This window comes from Hyperolius riggenbachi, chromosome 3, assembly GCF_040937935.1.
Source record: "Hyperolius riggenbachi isolate aHypRig1 chromosome 3, aHypRig1.pri, whole genome shotgun sequence".
NCBI lineage: Eukaryota > Metazoa > Chordata > Amphibia > Anura > Hyperoliidae > Hyperolius > Hyperolius riggenbachi.
The window spans coordinates 49,133,998-49,152,359 of NC_090648.1; the positions used below are offsets into that span (position 1 = coordinate 49,133,998).

An 18,362-nucleotide genomic window follows, 5' to 3' on the forward strand; every position below is an offset into this window, starting at 1 on the left:
GGACTTTTACCCTCCGGTTGGCTTAGATTGAAATGTAATAATAATAATGATAATAATAATATTTCTAATATTTGGATCGTGCTTTTTTTCCTGTCGGAATGGGTATCCAGTTTTTATTGTAGGTTAAAAACTGCATCAACTTTTAAATATAATGGGAAAGGGTCAAGTTAATCTCAGCATTAAAACTGATTAATAACATCCGTTTTTGAGGGTTTAGCTATGCATGTGTCTGATTTTATTGTTTCTTGTATCACAGCTGGGAAAGAGAGGTCCATCACATATGCCTCTCTCAAGGAATGATATAATTGAAACAGGAAGTCAATGTCCCTAAAATGATGGTGTGATGTGTGTGTGTGTGTGTGGGGGGGGGGGGGGGAATAAAATGTCTGTCTGTTTTTATTGCTTTGTCCCGTTTGAGTGTACGTTTACTTCCTGTTCTAATGCCTAGGCATACATTATATCCGGTTCAGCACCGCAGTGCCGAAAATCTCATGCATCCGAGCAATGTTCACCTCCCATTCATTCGCCTATAACTTTATTGCTACTTATTACAATGAATTGATCTATATCTTGTTTTTTCCACCACTAATTAGGCTTTCTTTGGGTAGTACATTTTGCTAAGAATTATTTTTTTTAAAATCCATTTTAACAGAAAGATTAAGAAAGAAATGAAAAAAAATCATTATTTCTCAGTTTTTGGCCATTATAGTTTGAAATTAATATACGCTACCGTAATTAAAACTCATGTATTTTATTTGCCCATCTGTCCCGGTTATTACACCATTTAAACAATGTCCCTATCACAATTTATGGTGCCGATATTTCATTTAGAAATAAAGGTGCATTTTTTCAATTTGCGCCCATCACTATTTATAAGCTTATAATTTTAAATAATATAATAACATACTCTCTTGACATGCATTTTTAAAAAGTTCAGACCCTTCGGTAACTATTTATGTTGTTTTTGTTGTTTTTTTTTGTATTTTTTTGTATTTTTTTTTTAAATAAAAAATGTATGTGGGTAATTTTAGGTGTGGGAGGGAAACTCCTTATTTTAAATGTAAAATAATAATATTGGTTAATTTAAAATGTATGTGGGTGCAGTTTACTATTTGGCCACAAGATGGCCACAGTGAAAAAAGTCCTGGATGTGAACGATCTCGCATCCAGGAACTTAAAAGCAGGGGAGAAGTTTCCTGGGGGCAGAAATACTGCGCTCACTGGATAGAAAGCGTCGGTATTTCTGCGGGGAAGTTAGATCGGTGAATGGGAATTATATTCCCATTCACTGATCGGGGGGCTAGCGGCAGGTGGCGGGAGCGCCCGATCGCGCGCACCATGCGGCCAGAGCAGCAGTGCCTATCTGGACGAGGAAGCTCGTCCAGATAGGCCGAACTGGATATAGAATACCAGGAAAAAAAAAAAGAAAGCAGAGTATTTCAGATTACTATGCTGTAATAATAATGGAGACTCTGTCTACTTTTATTCAACAATATTTTATATGAATTGACAGAGTTGTTCTTTGCTTTCCACCTCCTCATTAACATTTTTAGCTTTAGTGGATTTTAACAACATTCTTCTCAAACTTACAAAAGTTAGTCAAGCAAATATTATTTACTTACCTGAGCTTGTCTGAACGGTGTTGGCGTCTGTGTGAGAAGTACACCAATATCAGAATTATAATAAGGAGCACAACTAAGCCGACGGTCACTCCAGCAATAACTCCAGGCTTGCTAATAGCCATGTTGCACTGCTTTCCATAGTACCAGTACTGATCTGAGAGTTCACAGCTAAAAAGAGAGATAATTGTGGGATATGAAATAAAAGGTTAAAGAGACACTGAAGCGAAAAAAAAATGATGATATTGTGATTTGCATGTGTAGTACAGCTAAGAAATAAAACATTAAGATCAGATACATCAGTCTAATTGTTTCCAGTACAGGAAGAGTTGAGAAACTCCAGTTGTTATCTCTATGCAAAAAAGCCATTAAGCTCTCCGACTAAGTTAGTCGTGGAGAGGGCTGTTATCAGACTTTTATTATCTCAACTGTTCCTGGACTATTTACTTTTCCTCTGCTAGAGGAGAGGTCATTACTTCACAGACTGCTCTGAAAGAATCATTTTGAATGCTGAGTGTTGTGTAATCTGCACATATTATAGAATGATGCAATTTTAGAAAAAACACTATATACCTAAAAATAAAAGTATGAGAATATTTTCTTTGCTGCTAATCTTCTAGTAAGTATTCATAGTACACAACCAATTCACTATATCATATTTTTTTTTCGCTTCAGTGTCTCTTTAAAGGATAAGTGATTTTAGGAATGTTCAAAGAATTGTATGTGGATCCTCACAGCTCTATCACACTGACACAAGTCCTAGCTCTGTCTCCATCAGCTCTTCTAACATCAGCTTACTTGACTGTTCCTGTAGCAGGTGTGAAGAAGATAGGAGATCTAAAATGGGTATTTTCCCCACTACAATAAACCGCCTAGTCCAACCTCATATTTTGTAAATGCATGCAATAGGAAATTTGAATCTTCTAGGGTTTAACGTTTGTGCATGGCACATCTGTTCCTTTTCCAATCTATTTAACCCCTTAAAGGACCACTATCACGAAAATCTTAAAATGCATGTAAACACATACAAATAAGAAATACATTTCTTCCAGAGTAAAATGAGCCATAAATTACTTTTCTCCTATGTTGCTGTCACTTACAGTAGGCAATAGAAATCTGACAGAACCGACAGGTTTTGGACTAGCCTATCTCCTCATAGGGGATTCTCGTGGTTTTGTTTATGTTCAAAAGCACTTAGTGAATGACAGTTGCTCTGTTCAACTGCCAAAAAAGTGTGCAGTGAGCAGGGAGGCTGGCCAGCATCATTGTATAAATCCTTTTCAGGGAATGTATTTATAAAAAATAAAAGCCATGCTGAGAATCCCCATGAAGAGCTGGACTAGTCCAAAACCTGTTGGTAATGTCAGATTTCTACAACCTACTGTAAGTAACAGCAACATGGGAGAAAAGTAATTTACGGTTCATTTTACTCTTGGAAAAATGTACTTCTTATTTGTATGTGATTACATGCATTTTAAATTTTATGATTTTCGCGATAGTTTCGATTTTTTAAGAGCCATGGACACCTTTTAATGACTTCCACCAACTTGTTAATTTTTTAGCGCTATGCCCTTTACTGGGGTAATGCATGCATTGATATGGAAACATGCATTAATCTGTGTGTTACTACAGCAATGTACACTTTATACCAGTAAGGCATGTGGCACTAACAGAGAAATAGGCGGTGTTCCCCTGGTGTGAGGACTGGCAAAATTGCTATGGTATGCATATTATGACATTTAATACCATAGCAACCATAGCAACTTGTGCATCATCCCGGTAAAGTGTGTGTTACTAATGTAGTAATGGTTGGTGTTCCCCTGAGTTTAGGACCAGTATTATTGCTGTGCACTGCCTGCACATGGCAAAATTACCAGCCCTTTGTGCATCAGGTGACCAATGGATTTCTTATTGTCATCAGGGATGAGCAGAAACTACGCCAGTGCGAATTTACACATCTTAGTTTGCATCTACGCATTGTAGTTTGTAGGTGAAGTTTCAAAACTACGCATACGAATTTACACGTAGCAAAGTACCGCTACGCGTAGCTTATGCTCACTATGTGTAGTTAACATGTGTATTGCGTAGTGTACTACGATTGCATTACTCGCGTCTAAATTTCCGTGTGCGATTGTATGCTTACAAATTTACGCATTGAAAAGGGGTATGTATGCATAGAAGAGTACCCGGTATAAGCAATTAAAGAGGAATTAATGCGTAAAATTTTCTGCATACGGGCATAAGCATCCGCATACACTACGCTTCGCACTACGCGTAATTGCATATTTTAACGCATAGTCTACGAAACGCATACGAAGTGAATATTTGATTTTGAAGCCGTAGTTTGGCAAAGCGTAATTGCGTGCAACTATGCGTAGTTACAGCGTAGCGAAGTTGGCTGCCTACGACCATCCCTAATTGTCATATGCTAAACTACTTTTTTCTTTACTTGGTTGCATTCTCGAGGTGAGTGTATATGGTGGTAAATCTCTAACACATTCAAGTGTACGTTTACTTTTCTGCCCAATGGGTTTTTCCCATTTCCATGTTTTCATTATATATGGCTATCATGTTAAAGCAGATCAGAGATGAAAAACTAACTATAGAAAGTAACTTGTCTATATACCTTATCTAAAGTTTTGATAATTTACACAGCAAATCTAGCTGCAAACAACTTCAATAGAACATGATTATTTCTTCCTGTGATACAATGACAGCAGCCATGTTGTTTGTAAACATTACACACAGGCAAGCTTATCTGCATCTTCAGCACTCAGCCTGTGAAAAAAAAACTAATCCCCCTCCTCCCTCCTCCCCTCTGCCTCTGAAATATCTGGCTAGTAATAACCCCCCCTCCTCCTGCCCAGACTGAGCTCTCCTGAGCCCTTGCTACTGTCTTAAAATGCCAAGGCTCTCTGGAAACCTGTGGGCGAGGCTTGTTTAGTTTATAGGGAATTAGAGTATTAAAACCAAAAAGTATTTGGCTTGAGGAATGTCCTATAAACAATAGGAAAGGAACACAATTATGCAATGAGTAAAAGTCCATCTCGGATCCACTTTAATGACATATGAATAAAATGTGATATTTTTTTTTAAATCCTTATGCATTTTAGGACTAAATATTCCTTGGTAACTTTATAAAGTACCTTTCCTCTACATTTATGTACTTTTACTGCTACATCATTTCATAATACTCACTAGCATCTGGGGCCCTTAGTTGTCAATGAACATTGACCATTATTGCAGGCTAAGTAATGATTGCTTTGGATGTTGCAGTCAGTGACACAGATGAGTTCATTAGTTCCATTTAGGCCATAATAATACTTTCGTACATTCTCAGGGATGGAAGGCAATCGTGAGCACAGTTCTGAAAAGACAGTAGAAATTATCAGTTATCAAGTTGACATTGCTTTAATTTCTAACATCACAAAGTTTAATGAATAAGAACCAAGCATTCACAGCTGTGAAAAAACTCTGCCCCAAAAATTTTTATTCAGCTGTTTAAAGTGAACTTGTTGTGGCACAAAAATGGATCACATTGTACGCTTACAGGATGCATAAAAAAAAAAATACTGAGGATGTGAGGATGTATTGTCTTGTTGCCAAAAAGTAAAATTTCATCTACAAACATTTTTTTTTTCATTAACAACTTTTTTTTAACATTTAAAATGAACGAATTCCCTCCCACACTCTCCCCAAGGTACCCAAAAATGTTTTGTATAATTAAAATAATAGGGACATAATTTAAATGGTGCAATAACTGGGACAAATGGACAAATACAATGCGTGGGTTTTAATTATGGTAGCGTGTATTATTTTAAAACTATAATGGCTAAAAACTGAGAAATAATTATTTGTTTCCATTTTTTTTATTATGCCTATTAAAATGCATTTAGTATAAAATAATTCTTAGAGCCTGAGCCCACTAACACAGTTGTGCGCAGTTGTGTCTGCTTTTCAGAAACACATCAATGTTACAGATGCTGAAAAGTGGACACAACTGCGTACAACTGCGTTAGTGGGCTCAGGCCCTTAGTGCAATGCACCACCCAAAGAAAGCCTAATTGGTGACAAAAAAAAATATATATATATATATATCATCACCAATTAGGCTTTCTTTGGGTGGTACATTGCACTAAGGGCCTAAACCCACTAACACGGTTGAACAACAAAATTATATATATATATATATATATATATATATATATATAATTTTGTTGTGATAAATAGTGATTAAGTTATTGGCAAATGAATCGGAGGAGCACTGAAATGTCAAAAATTGCTCTGGCCCATAAGTGGCTACCACAGGAGTGTTCCTGCTAGATCACCACGTGCAACGCCAGCACGCTGAGCCGTACTCCTCTACACTGACAGGAATCCTTATTGAATCGGTGATATCTACATGCTCCTGCCTTAAACAAGTTTAAGCAGTGCACGGCAGTAAGACCTGATTAATGCAGTGCACTGGCAATCAGCCAGCTAAGTGAGCTGGAGCTTTGCAAGTAAAGATGGAAGTTTACTTGCAAAATACATCAAATATGATGAGATGCTTAAGCCTTGCCTAGTAATCGTTTGTTCCATCAGTTGTCAATGAGGAGCAAAAATTGGCCTGATTTCTCACAGTGTGTGTGGTGATTTGGTGGCAGTGTCGGACTGGGAGGTGGTAAAGCTGAGGAAATCCACTTGCTGGCCAAGCAGCAGTAATCAGGTGTTGCTGCTCACAGTGAAGACTTGCTGCAGGTTTCAATTGAAAGTGATAACACAGGGTTACTGCTGCTTGGCCAGCAGATGGATTTCCTCAGTTTTTCCACCTCCCAGTCCGACACTGTTTGGTGGTGGTAGAGGGCCATATTGATCCATGTTGAGCATGATGTTTTTTGCATAGGCTGAGGCTGGGCGATTACACCATGTAAGTTATTAGATCAGGTCCCTTATAATCAAAAGTGAGCATTCCTGGACTGGTATACATGTTTTTAACTGTGTACTGTTTTTAAAAGTGATGTGCGACATACATGCAGCCAAGGCTATATTAAATAATTTTTGTAAGTGCATGAGATAGCAGCCTTATTCAAATTGTATTTGGCTTGTATAGAGATTAAGCTGCTGGCTCCTTGTAACTAAGTTGCACGGTATATATTCAAAGGGGCTGCTCTCCTGGTCATTTTGAGAATCCATGATTGTATATACCATATTTTTTGGACTCTAAGACACCTTTTTTCTCCCCAAAAAGTGTGTGTGTGTTTGTGGAGAGGGGTGAGGTGGTACATCTTACAGTCCAAATGTATGGCTGCAACAAGTGTAGAAAGCACCTCTGTCCTTCCTTTAGATCATAGGTGCTGGTCTTGCTGCATTGGTCTGCATACATGATGCAACATATTTCTGCCCAGCTTGGTAAGTAACTGCAAATGCTGCAATTGGTACCGATAGCCCCGCAGGTGGGATGAAAGCACTGCTCTTGAACCAATCACAATCCACCTAATGGGTAAGCTGCTGACCTTGACTATTTTTTTTTCAGCCATTTATAACTTCACATTAGTAGCATTTGTGTACATGTGGACTGCTTTGTATGGTTCACTTTGTGCACCATGTTTGAATTCTATATAAGGGATGCTCATTCGTATCCCGCAGAATTAAAATTTTTGCATTTCCAATCAGAAATTGGCATTTTTGATTGGAGTTCATAAATTGGATAATAGAAATTGAAGAACGGAAATTGGAACTTCCCGGAAATCCAATGCGCCGCAAGTTGGTAAGCTTAGTCCAATCACAGAACTCGAAAGCATTGAACCAATTAGAGAATACAGAATTCTCTGCAAAATTTTAATTGTAGACCAATCACAAGACGGATTTAAAAATTTTTCTGAATTCTGTTTTTCCTAAAAAAAAATTCTGTTTTTTTTTTTTCATTCTCTGATGCAAAAATTAGTAATTGAATACTCCTTGAAAATTGGAAATCGGAAAAAGAGAAAATTGGAAAAACATGGAATCGAGAAAACGTCAGATCGGAAAAGCGGGAAATTGAAAATCAGAAATCTGAAAATTTGAAATTAGCATTTTTTCAAGATTAGAAATCTGCATTTCCGCCCATCCCTATTCTATATGCAGCACTAATTCCCTTTTTAGTTTATCTTTGGTTGTCTTGCTGTTGCACTTCAGAGGGAGTTTCGGATCGTATCTGCTTTAATCTGTGGTGTATGCTATTTCATGCACATGCATCTTAAGAATGCATTCTATGCATGATATGCAATGGCAGTGTATCTATATAGTCTTCTGGAATGCTCATTATGATAATCAGTTGCTTATACTGTATTACTAGTTGTCTTGCACTATGCACTCTACATTGTTGGCATATACTGCTGATATCAGTGTCTGGAGCTCCAGCGCCCTATAGACGCACCAGGCATAGTATTTTTTTCCCCTGATTTTTGCCCTCTAAACCTAGGTGCATCTTACAGCCCAAAACTATGGTAATCCTGTAGATAAGTCAAACACATAGACTGTTTTATTAAAAACTACAGATACATACCTGTTAGATTGAAGCCTGTTTCTCGGAATGTAACATGTGGTTCAAGTAAGCAGATGGAACCTGTAAAATTAATTTGAGTATTACAAGCAGCGTTCAATGACATGATGAGATAGACATGTGTATGTACAGTGCCTAGCACACAAATAACTATGCTGTGTTCCATTTTTTCTTTCTCTGCCTGAAAGAGTTAAACATCAGGTATGTAAGTGGCAGTTCCTGTCTGAGTCAGGTCTGTGTCAGACTACAAGGTAACCCTCACTGATAAGAAATTACAACTATAAAACTCTTTCCTAGCAGAAAATGGCTTCTAAGAGCAGATAAGAGATAAAAAGGGACAATAGTTCACACATTTTAGCTCTGGCATACTTTAATGAACGTGTCATTGAGCAAAAACAACAAAACAGTAAAAAAGTTAAAAAGTAGATTTCAGTATAAAATAAAACTGTGGAATATCTTAAAAAGACAATTTTAGGAGATGGAGGATAGATACAATTGTTTATTGTATTCATTTATTTTCACCTTGGGTGTCCTTTAAAGACAATTAGTCACAACAGATCAAATATTTAAGATAACTAGTTTTTAGAATCCTGCAGGGTTGGGGTTTTTGTGCCCCTTGTCCAATGCCCAAAAGGAAACTAAAAAACATTTTCAATGTGCAGGATTGAAATTACATCAGCACCATGTCCAAAATACTGTACAATGTGACACATCCTTGTATGACAATGCAGAGATGTAAATGGATCCCGTTGCCAGAAAGATTTGCTTCCCTTTGTTTAAAGGGCACCTTACACTACATAAAAATGTCCAGAACATACAGCATCAGGTTACAGTATACTTCAATAGCAATAGCAGCTCTTATAGCTCACCCAAATAGAAAATAATAATAAAAAAGAGATGGGTTATTGCCCACCTAGTCTTCCAGGGTCCGGCCCTATTTTCCATTGTGGAAGGCACACACTACCCAATGATAGTCAAGGGGAAATAGGACCAGCTAGAACTTTTCAGTAGGGAATCTAGGGATGCTCATTTTGGATTTTGCAGAATTTAAATTTCCACATTTCTGATCGGAAATTGGAAAACAGAATTAGGAATAAAAATAATAAGAAATCCAATTTGCCATAATTTAAGGCCAATCACGGAACTCTAAAGCATTGGACCAATCAGAGATACAGTAATTTTAGACCAATCACAAGACTGATCGTCCATTTTTCCAATTTCTGATTTTTCGATTCTTTTTGGTCTTTTTTTTGCTTTCTCTGATGCAAAAATTAACCAATAAAATACTTAACGGACATTGGAAAAATTAAGATCTGGAAAAACAGAAAAAGGGAACATGGCAAAAATCTGAATTTCTGTGGAATCAGAAATGGGCATTTCCAACCATCCCTACTATTCAGCAGTCTTGCCTCTTGTATTTTCTTGTCTTAAAACATGTCTGGTGAGAATTGTAGATAGAAGAGTGGGAACAAACCCAGATTGGGTTGGTATATAAAGGTCATGCCTCTCTCTCTTTATTATTATTATATCTGCATTTTTTGAGAAAGGAGAACCCTGCTTGTCCTTGAAACAATTGTCCGGCTATTGCAAACAATGGGCCTGATTCACAAAGCGGTGATAACTCAGTTATCACGCCTAAAAGACTTTAGCCATGATAACCTTTGCACCACACTGGTGAAAAGCCAGTTTAGGCGTGATAAGTTTAGGTGTGATAAGTTTAGGTGTGATAAGTTTAGGCATGCTAAGTTTAGATAAGTGTAGATAGCGTGCAAAGTCCCGCACGCAAAGCAGCGCCATTAAACTCTATGCAAAGTGCACCAGACTTTGCTAGCGCAAAACTTTTGATCAGCTGTGCACTGCGGTGCTAACGCAGTTGGTGCTTAAACTTATCATGCCTAAACTTATCACACCTAAACTTATCATGCCTAAACTTATCACACCTAAACTTATCACACCTAAACTTATCATGCCTAAACTGAGTTTAGGTGTGATAAAGGGCTTTTCACCAGCGTGCTAACTGTTAGCACCGCTTTGTGAATCAGGCCCTATGGATTTAAAAACCATTTGCACTTGAGACGCCAGTGAGGTGTGCCAGTTCTCTGAAAGATATTACAATGTTGTTGTTCTAAAAAACGTTTTGGGGGCCCTAGATACCTTACAGCAGAGTGATGTCCCGAACAGTTAGCCGTGGGACAGTTTCTGGCGAACTTCGTTTGCTGTTCTAATTTAATGCAAATCTTTTTATCAAATTTTTTTTTACATTTAAGTCATTGGCCCAAATCAGGAATAATAATTAACAAAAAGACATGGGTTATACTAAAACAGCCCTCACCAAGGTGGTCAACGACCTTACCCTTACCCTGATACTGTAGACCACCTCTTCCTCCTCCAATCACTACAGTCCATGGGCATCCATGATCTTGCCTTGGCCTGGATCTCCTCCCACCTATCCAATTGCTCCTTCACAACTTCCTTCAATGGCTCCAGAGGTCTGTTCTGGGCCTCCTTCTGTTCTCCATATACACTTCCTCAATTGACAAACTTATCACCTCCCTGGGCTTCAAATACCACCTTTATGCCGACGACTCAGATTTACCTCAATACCCCCGATACCTTTTCCCCCACCATGAACAAGGTCTCCTCATGTCTCTCAAAAATATCCTCCTGGATGTCAGCAAGGTTCCTGAAGCTTAACATAGACAAAACTGAGCTCCTGATCTTTCTACCCCATGCTGCTGCACCCATCCCAGATTTCCACCTCACAATCGACAAAACACAACCATTCACCCTACCTCCCAAGCCCACTGTCTGGGTGTCACCTTGGACTCTGACCTCTCCTTTATTCCCCACACCCAAAACGTCACCAGAGCCTGCAATTATCACTTCCATATTATCTCCAAGATTCGCCCCTTCTTAACCTCAGACACAACCAAGCTGCTCATTCATGCCCTCATCATCCTCCGCCTTGATTACTGTAACTCCCTCCTTTCTGGCCTCCCCTTGAAGTGCATTGCCCCCCTTTAATCAGTTATGAACGCGGCTGCAAGACTCATCCATTCTTCGCACCCCTCTGCATCCACATCCTCCCTCTCTAAATCCCTGTACTGGCTCCCTATCTGTTTCAGGATATGTTTCAAGCTTCTATGCCTGGCGTATAAATCTGTTCACAAAACCTGCCCTACCTACAACTCGGAGCTTGTTCACAGGTATATACCAGGTCGTCCCCTACGATCCTCCAATTACCTTTGCCCCCTCGCCCCACGCACATCCAACTCCTATGTGCGCCTGCAGGATTTCTCAAGACCCGCCCCCACCCTCTGGAATGCCCTTTCACCTCCCATCAGACTTACTCCCTCCTTCAACACATTCAAGCAAGCCCTCAAAACCCACCTCTTACCCACCCTCTACCACACAGTAACTCTCTACTAATTATTTATTTCACCGCCCCATCTAGTGTTTCCACCTCACCCCCTTATATTGTAAGCCTCTGACAGGGTCCTCCCTTCCCTAGTGTAATCTACAGGATCATGAACTCCCTTCTTATGACATCCTGTACTTGTAATACTTGATAAACGAACAATAACTGTCTATCTCACTCACCAATTTATCTGGCTGTAACTGTAATTAAACAGGAGCAACTGTATATGAACCAATTACATAAGTATCAACAAAGAGAAGTATACTGCCGCTCAGGCCTTGTAGAAAATATATAATACCTTTATTGAGTAACCGTACAAAAACACTGACCCACCCTAAAACCAATTTAAAACAGTGCGGAGCGCTCCTCAAACACCCCAATCACAATGTGCAGCACCACACACTCCATTCACTCTGGTACCGGTACCTTCCCTTAATGTCCACAGAGCATAGAGATAAAGTGGCTGCTGATCATTTGTGTAGGGTAACAACTTGCCGTCTTCAAGGCTCGCATTGCCTACAGACTTCAGCACAATTGGGGACAGTCACTGGGCAGCAAAATCTTACCACCCGACGACCAGGCAGATTCCTCCAATCACCTCCCCTTGCTTAGCGCTGGTTCAAGGAACTTCCTCTGCTTCGTGCTCAACCCTCCTCTGCTTCCGGATAACTCAACCCACCACGTCCAGTTGTTTGTGGGGAGAGGAGGGGAGACGGACGTCTTCTAGTTACAACACGGCCGGCCGGCTGGTAGGAGCGATCAAAACGCACACCGGGGTGATGCCCCGCCCATTAATCATGTGCTTGTAATACTTGGCCTTCCTAACCAGCCCATATCACATGATCATGTATTTTGTACAGTTAGCCTTGTATAACTTTGTTCTACCGTGTTTCCCCAAAAATAAGACACTGTCTTATATTAATTTTTGCTCTAAAAGATGTGCTAGGGCTTATTTTCAGAGGATGTCTTATGTTTGGACAATCATTGGTAGTTTTCCTATACAAAATGTACATACTGTATGCCATGCTAAAACATGTGCAACATATACAGAGCTTGTGGTTTGCAGATATTGGCTCTCACTTATGATGATGATGCTGGGTACACACTGAGATTTTCTGGCCGATTTATTGTCAGATTGATTATTTCCAACATGTTCAATTTGCTTTCCGATTGATTCCCGGGCATTTTCCGTTCAATTTTCTATTAAAGTGCACGGAAATCGATCGGAAAATGCTCTTAAAGTGCACGGAATTTGATCTAAAAGATAATCGAACATGTTGGAAATAATCGATCTGACAGTAAATTGGCCAGAACATCTCATAGTGTGTACCCAGCATCAGAGTCTATTTCTTGCAGGCAGAGAACTCTGTCAGGCTCCCCAGAGCTATGATAGGATAAGATGTGTGTCCTGGGAGGAGGTGAAGTGCTGCTGATGCTTATCACAAACAGATCAGGAGGACTGGCTCCAACAAAAACACAAATTGCCTGACAGATATATAGGACTGTTTAGAACTCACATTATACTGCTGCTCTCCTGTATCCAGGCTTTGTATTCAGCATGACTTGCTGGTGTCATGTGGGCTGCTGCTAGGGCTTACATTTGGGGAATGTCTTACATTTCAAGCATTCTTGAAATTCCTGCTAGGTCTAATTCTCAGGGGATGTCTTACTTTAGGGGAAACACGGTATGTTATATATCCTTGTTATGTCTGTCATTCTTGTATCATTGTATATATTTATTGTCCAGCACTGTGTAATATGTTGGCACTTTATAAATACAATAAATAAAAATAATTGGCCGTCAACTTTAGCGCTTAATAGCAAAGGTTCTGTAGGTGATAGAAACACCAAATGTACAGGGCATGTTAAGAAGGACAGTGGAAACAAGAGGTTTTATAGTTTGGGAGAACATTTTTATGTGTTTCCAGGGGGTCAGTACACAGTGCGTACTGACACCCTGTAAACCCTATGGCGGTGACAACACTTAGGCCAGGGATAGCTGTACAACTGCATGAAACTATACGTAGTGAAACCGGTCGAGCGTGGCGTTTGTGTTGCTGGGTTGGACGGCACTCTGCATTCGTTTACAACACTGTATATCTACTTGGGTCCCTGTAAAAAGGGCCCATATGTGAGTATTGGATGTTTTTATGGTTTTATCATTATTAAAACTACTGCTATCTAAAGAAAGATACGCTTAGATCTATTTTATCATTCATTTGCTTCAAACTGCTGAATTGGGTGTGTGGAAGTGAATATATTTACGCTAAGACGGGGGAGGCCAAGCAGGAGAGAGACCAGCTGCAGACCTGTTCAAGCCATACGTAGACCCTGTAATTAAGGTCTATGTCTATGTCCCTCTAGCTATACTAAGTATAGCTAGAGCAAAAGCATCTTTAAATTTGGTTCCAAGGCCCCCCATTTCTCTATTAACAGACCAAATGGAATCTGAATAGTTTGCTATTATTGCTATTAACCTCTAAAGTTGATGGTCATTTAACTTAAAAAAAAAAAAGAAACATTAAAAAAGTGTCTGTGCAAAATACATCTATTTTAGTGACTTTTCCTCAGTTGATCCTCCTCCGCCATGCCATTGTCTGGGTTTTGGACACTTTTTAAACTTTTTTTTCAAGAAATTGTGGCTGCAGAGATGCCCTAAAAGTTGTAGAAGTTTGCCTGCCATTAAAGTTTATGGAGTCCGCTGCAAACGGAAAAAATTAATGTTCAGGCCATCACTATTAAAGTAGTGATGAATATAATGTGCTAATGTTGATTACTTGAAATTATGAGTATGCATAAAACTATGATACAAAAAAAATATATATCCTTATGCATCTCTGGCAGAGAATTGTAAAAGCATGTGCTTTTGTGTATAAGTCGATCCCAATATTTGATCTTCATAAGCTAGAATTTTTTATTGACTGAAGTATAAGTCTACCTAGCAAAGTTAATTGCTGCACTTGGGTACCCGGAAGAAATACCAGCTTTACTTGGGGACCCGGAGGGGTTGATGACTGCACTACATACAGTATTACAGCCATTAACCCCCTCCTATCCCTTAAGTGCAGCCAAAATCTCCCCCAGGCCCCCCAAGTGCAGCAATTATTCACTCCTTTTTATGCAGCCCAGTATTTCCCCCCTGCCCCTTTCCTTGTTAGTTGTTGTGGCCAGGACTTTCAGACCTGTGCTTTCTTGGCAATTCCTTTAACTAGTGTTGGGCGAACAGTGTTCGCCACTGTTCGGGTTCTGCAGAACATCACCCTGTTCGGGTGATGTTCGAGTTCGGCCGAACACCTGGTGGTGTTCGGCCAAACTGTTCGGGGTTCGCCCGAACTGCAGAATGCATGGCCGAACATGGCCGAACAGGGCCCTGTTCGGCCGAATACTGCCCCCCTATGCCCCCTATGGGGTCGCAGGCATAAGGGGGGAGCATGCCCCGATCGCGGGGGGGGTCGGAAATTCCCCCCACCCCCTCCGCTAGCGCTCCCCCCTCTGCCCGCTTCCCCATACAAAAAGTTTGAAACAAGTTCAATAGTACCTGGCTGGTGGCACTGGCTGGCAGTGGAGTGAGGAGGAGTCCGAGTAGCAGAGTGACGTTGAGGCCGGGCAGCGGGCGGTTCAGCGCTAGTACCCTTGTGGTACTTCCGCCCTTTCTCTGACCTCACGTCCTCTGCATACGAGGGTACGCATCACGCGTACCCTCGTATGCGTCATCACGCAGAGGACGTGAGGTCAGAGAAAGGGCGGAAGTACCACAAGGGTACTAGCGCTGAACCGCCCGCTGCCCGGCCTCAACGTCACTCTGCTACTCGGACTCCTCCTCCTCCTCACTCCACTGCCAGCCAGTGCCACCAGCCAGGTACTATTGAACTTGTTTCAAACTTTTTGTATGGAGAAGCGGGCAGAGGGGGGAGCGCTAGCGGAGGGGGTGGGGGGAATTTCCGACCCCCCCCGCGACCGGGGCATGCTCCCCCCTTATGCCTGCGACCCCATAGGGCCCCCAAAATGGGCATGTTCGGGGGTCCCATTGACTCCCATTGAGTTCGGCGTTCGGGCCGAACATGCCGAACATCTGGCCCATGTTCGGCCTGTTCGGCCCGAACCCGAACATCCAGGTGTTCGCCCAACACTACCTTTAACAAAAAAACTACTGAGTAAATTTGGGGAATGTCACTATTAGTACCCACATTACTCAGTGTGCTCATTGTTGCTCATGACTCATGTATAAGTTGACCCTATACTTTTACTTAGTGAGTCAGACCTAAATGTTTAGAGTTATTATTGAGTATAGACAGTGTATGTAAATCTTTTACTAGTCATGATAACATAATCATGAGTTACTTCTGCATCCTACGTAGGCCAAAACAGGTATGATCGTATGATCACATGCTTAAACTAATCAACCATATCATCAAATCAATTACATGCTTCACCACTATTTCTCGTATAATGACACCTGCATGAGAAGGAAACTTCTTCAAACTATTCTGATCAAATAAGCCTGGCAGTCAGGCAAACTGAATGTGAAATAAAAGTAGCTTGGGTTTCTTAGATTAGATTCTAATTAATGGAATCATCACATTAATGGAATCATCACATATTACCCTTTTGGCACACTCAGCTGCAGGGTTATATGCAAGGGAGTATGGTGCAGTGCAATCGTCCTGCCCCGGGCTACTTTGCCACAGGACAATGGCATCTCTACAGATGGGAAATTAGCCTGAAAGAACAAGAATTATCCTGCAGGTTGGGTCTGAATTACTGTATATACTCGCATATAAGCCAACCCCCGTATAAGCCGAGGTACCAAATTTTTTTGCTCAGAAACTCAGGAAAAAGTGATAAGACTCGCATATAATCCCCTCCCAGGTATAGCCCCCTCCACAGAAGCTAGATGTACCCCCAGTACAAGTCAGCCCCCATAACAAGATGTACCCCAAGGATGATACAGCTGTGTCTCAAGGCACCAATAGACGGCGTCACAGATATGAGAGACAGCAATTGCCACACAGAAAGAATCCCCGATCATTGCACTGATGACAAATTGCTTGCACACTCTGCTCCACAAGCCAGGCGACACAGGTAGTCTTGAGTTGCACACTCTGCACACCATGTTGCAGGGGATGGGGGGCACGGACACAGCAGGGAGCCAGCTGGCAAGTGCAGGATCACTAGTGTAAGATCCGTACGCTCCTCTGCCAGTAACAAAACTTGATCCACCATCCGTTCTGCTCCACTGACTCATATATAAGCCGAGGGAGTCATTTTTAAGCACATTTTTGCTGTGCTGAAAAATTATGCTTATATGCGAGTATATAAGGTATTTAAAAATGTTATTGCATTAGATGGCTAAATGAAAAGGTAGTATCACTTCTATGTACGTTCAACTCTTGCCATTATTACCTTATAACAGACAATTCCTTCATAAATCAACCAAGGTTTACTCAATCACTCATATTCAAAAATGATTTTTAGCATGGAGAATCCAAGTTACAATAGGTCCTTGGAGAGGACCACACAAGCCACAGAATGAAGGCAGAGGTCCCATGAGCGTATTTGGGTTTAGATGGTATTATCCTCCACAACATATGTACAGTATTTGGGGAAATGGATATTTTTTCATACATACTTGTGTATATATTTTCCTCGTCTTCACCAGTACAGTTTGTTCCATGTAGAGTGCTGTTCATCTGCTCTAAATAAGAATTGTGTTTTTCTTCACTGAGATTTTGGAATGCGGCTATATAAAGAACTTCATGATCCACAATAATACTTCCCTTCCTAGGAGCAAAGAGAATCACTTAATCAACTGTGATTATCTTACCAATCAAATAAAGTAACAACACTAAAATGTTTAATGATTACCGTAGTCCAGGCAAAAAATAAAACTTGTAAAAGAATAAGTTCACTAGCCCTGATTCACGAAGCCTCATTAAAATTGACCTCGACATGGAGCACACGTCAATTTTACTGGTGTTTACACAAGCAACATAATAAGCATTGCTGAAATAATGGAACTTAAGTTATGTACACAATGTACATAATGGACTAGCATAATACAGAGATTCAAGCCACAGGTGCATTGTGTACAGAGCGAAAGTTACATTATTAGCGCAATTTGCATTACAGTACGTGTGCAAACTAAGGTTAAACTGACATGTGCTATGAGTGCGCATCACTTTTACAAGAATATTGTGAATCAGGAGGACCACTCTCATCTTCCTCCGCAGTTGTCACACAATAGGCTGCTTGCTGCACAGATGAAGATCTGCTTCAACTTGCCTTTTTTACCTGCCTTTTTATCTAATTACCATTCCCTTTACAATGCACAACATGCATACGCATTGCAGTGTGCATTTTGGCAATGCATGTAGCGGTCAACACACAAGAACATCAGAAGTGCATAGACTGCACAGTCTGATGTTCACACTACATGTGTTCAGTAGTGTGATGCGCTATCCCACTGCTGCACGCAGTTTGCGGAGGGGCCCAGAGCTCCGTGGGGCTTCTAGCTACTAATCTTCATTTCCTCCAACACTGTAGACTATACTTTAGGCCACGTGTTTTTGTGACTCCCATTGTTATGGGTGTGAATATCATGATGGCCACACTCAGAGCCGGGACAAGGTCCTCCAGCACCCAAGGCTGAGACACCAAAGTGCGCCCCTCCATCCCTCCCACCTCAGCCATCACACACTGATTGCTATTAGACTAAGAGGCGCCACAGGGCCCACAACCTCCCCAACACCTTAATATCTAGTTATCTGGCTTGCAGTCACTGCCATGTATCCCCTTTTCTTAT

The 18,362-nt window shown here is 40.7% G+C and overlaps 1 protein-coding gene across 1 annotated transcript in view; it reads right to left on the reverse strand.

Annotated features, from left to right (window-relative positions):
- Window positions 1-135: 135 nt before the first annotated feature.
- The window catches only part of LOC137562094 (mucin-3A-like), a 173,652-nt gene continuing 155,425 nt past the window's right edge, over window positions 136-18,362 (reverse strand). The window contains exons 38-42 of the mRNA XM_068273431.1: window positions 17,190-17,341; window positions 8,146-8,205; window positions 4,818-4,986; window positions 1,623-1,790; window positions 136-139 (exon numbers count right to left, since the gene is read on the reverse strand). Of these exons, the coding sequence (XP_068129532.1) occupies window positions 136-139; window positions 1,623-1,790; window positions 4,818-4,986; window positions 8,146-8,205; window positions 17,190-17,341 (553 nt within the window). The remainder of the gene's footprint in view (window positions 140-1,622; window positions 1,791-4,817; window positions 4,987-8,145; window positions 8,206-17,189; window positions 17,342-18,362) is intronic.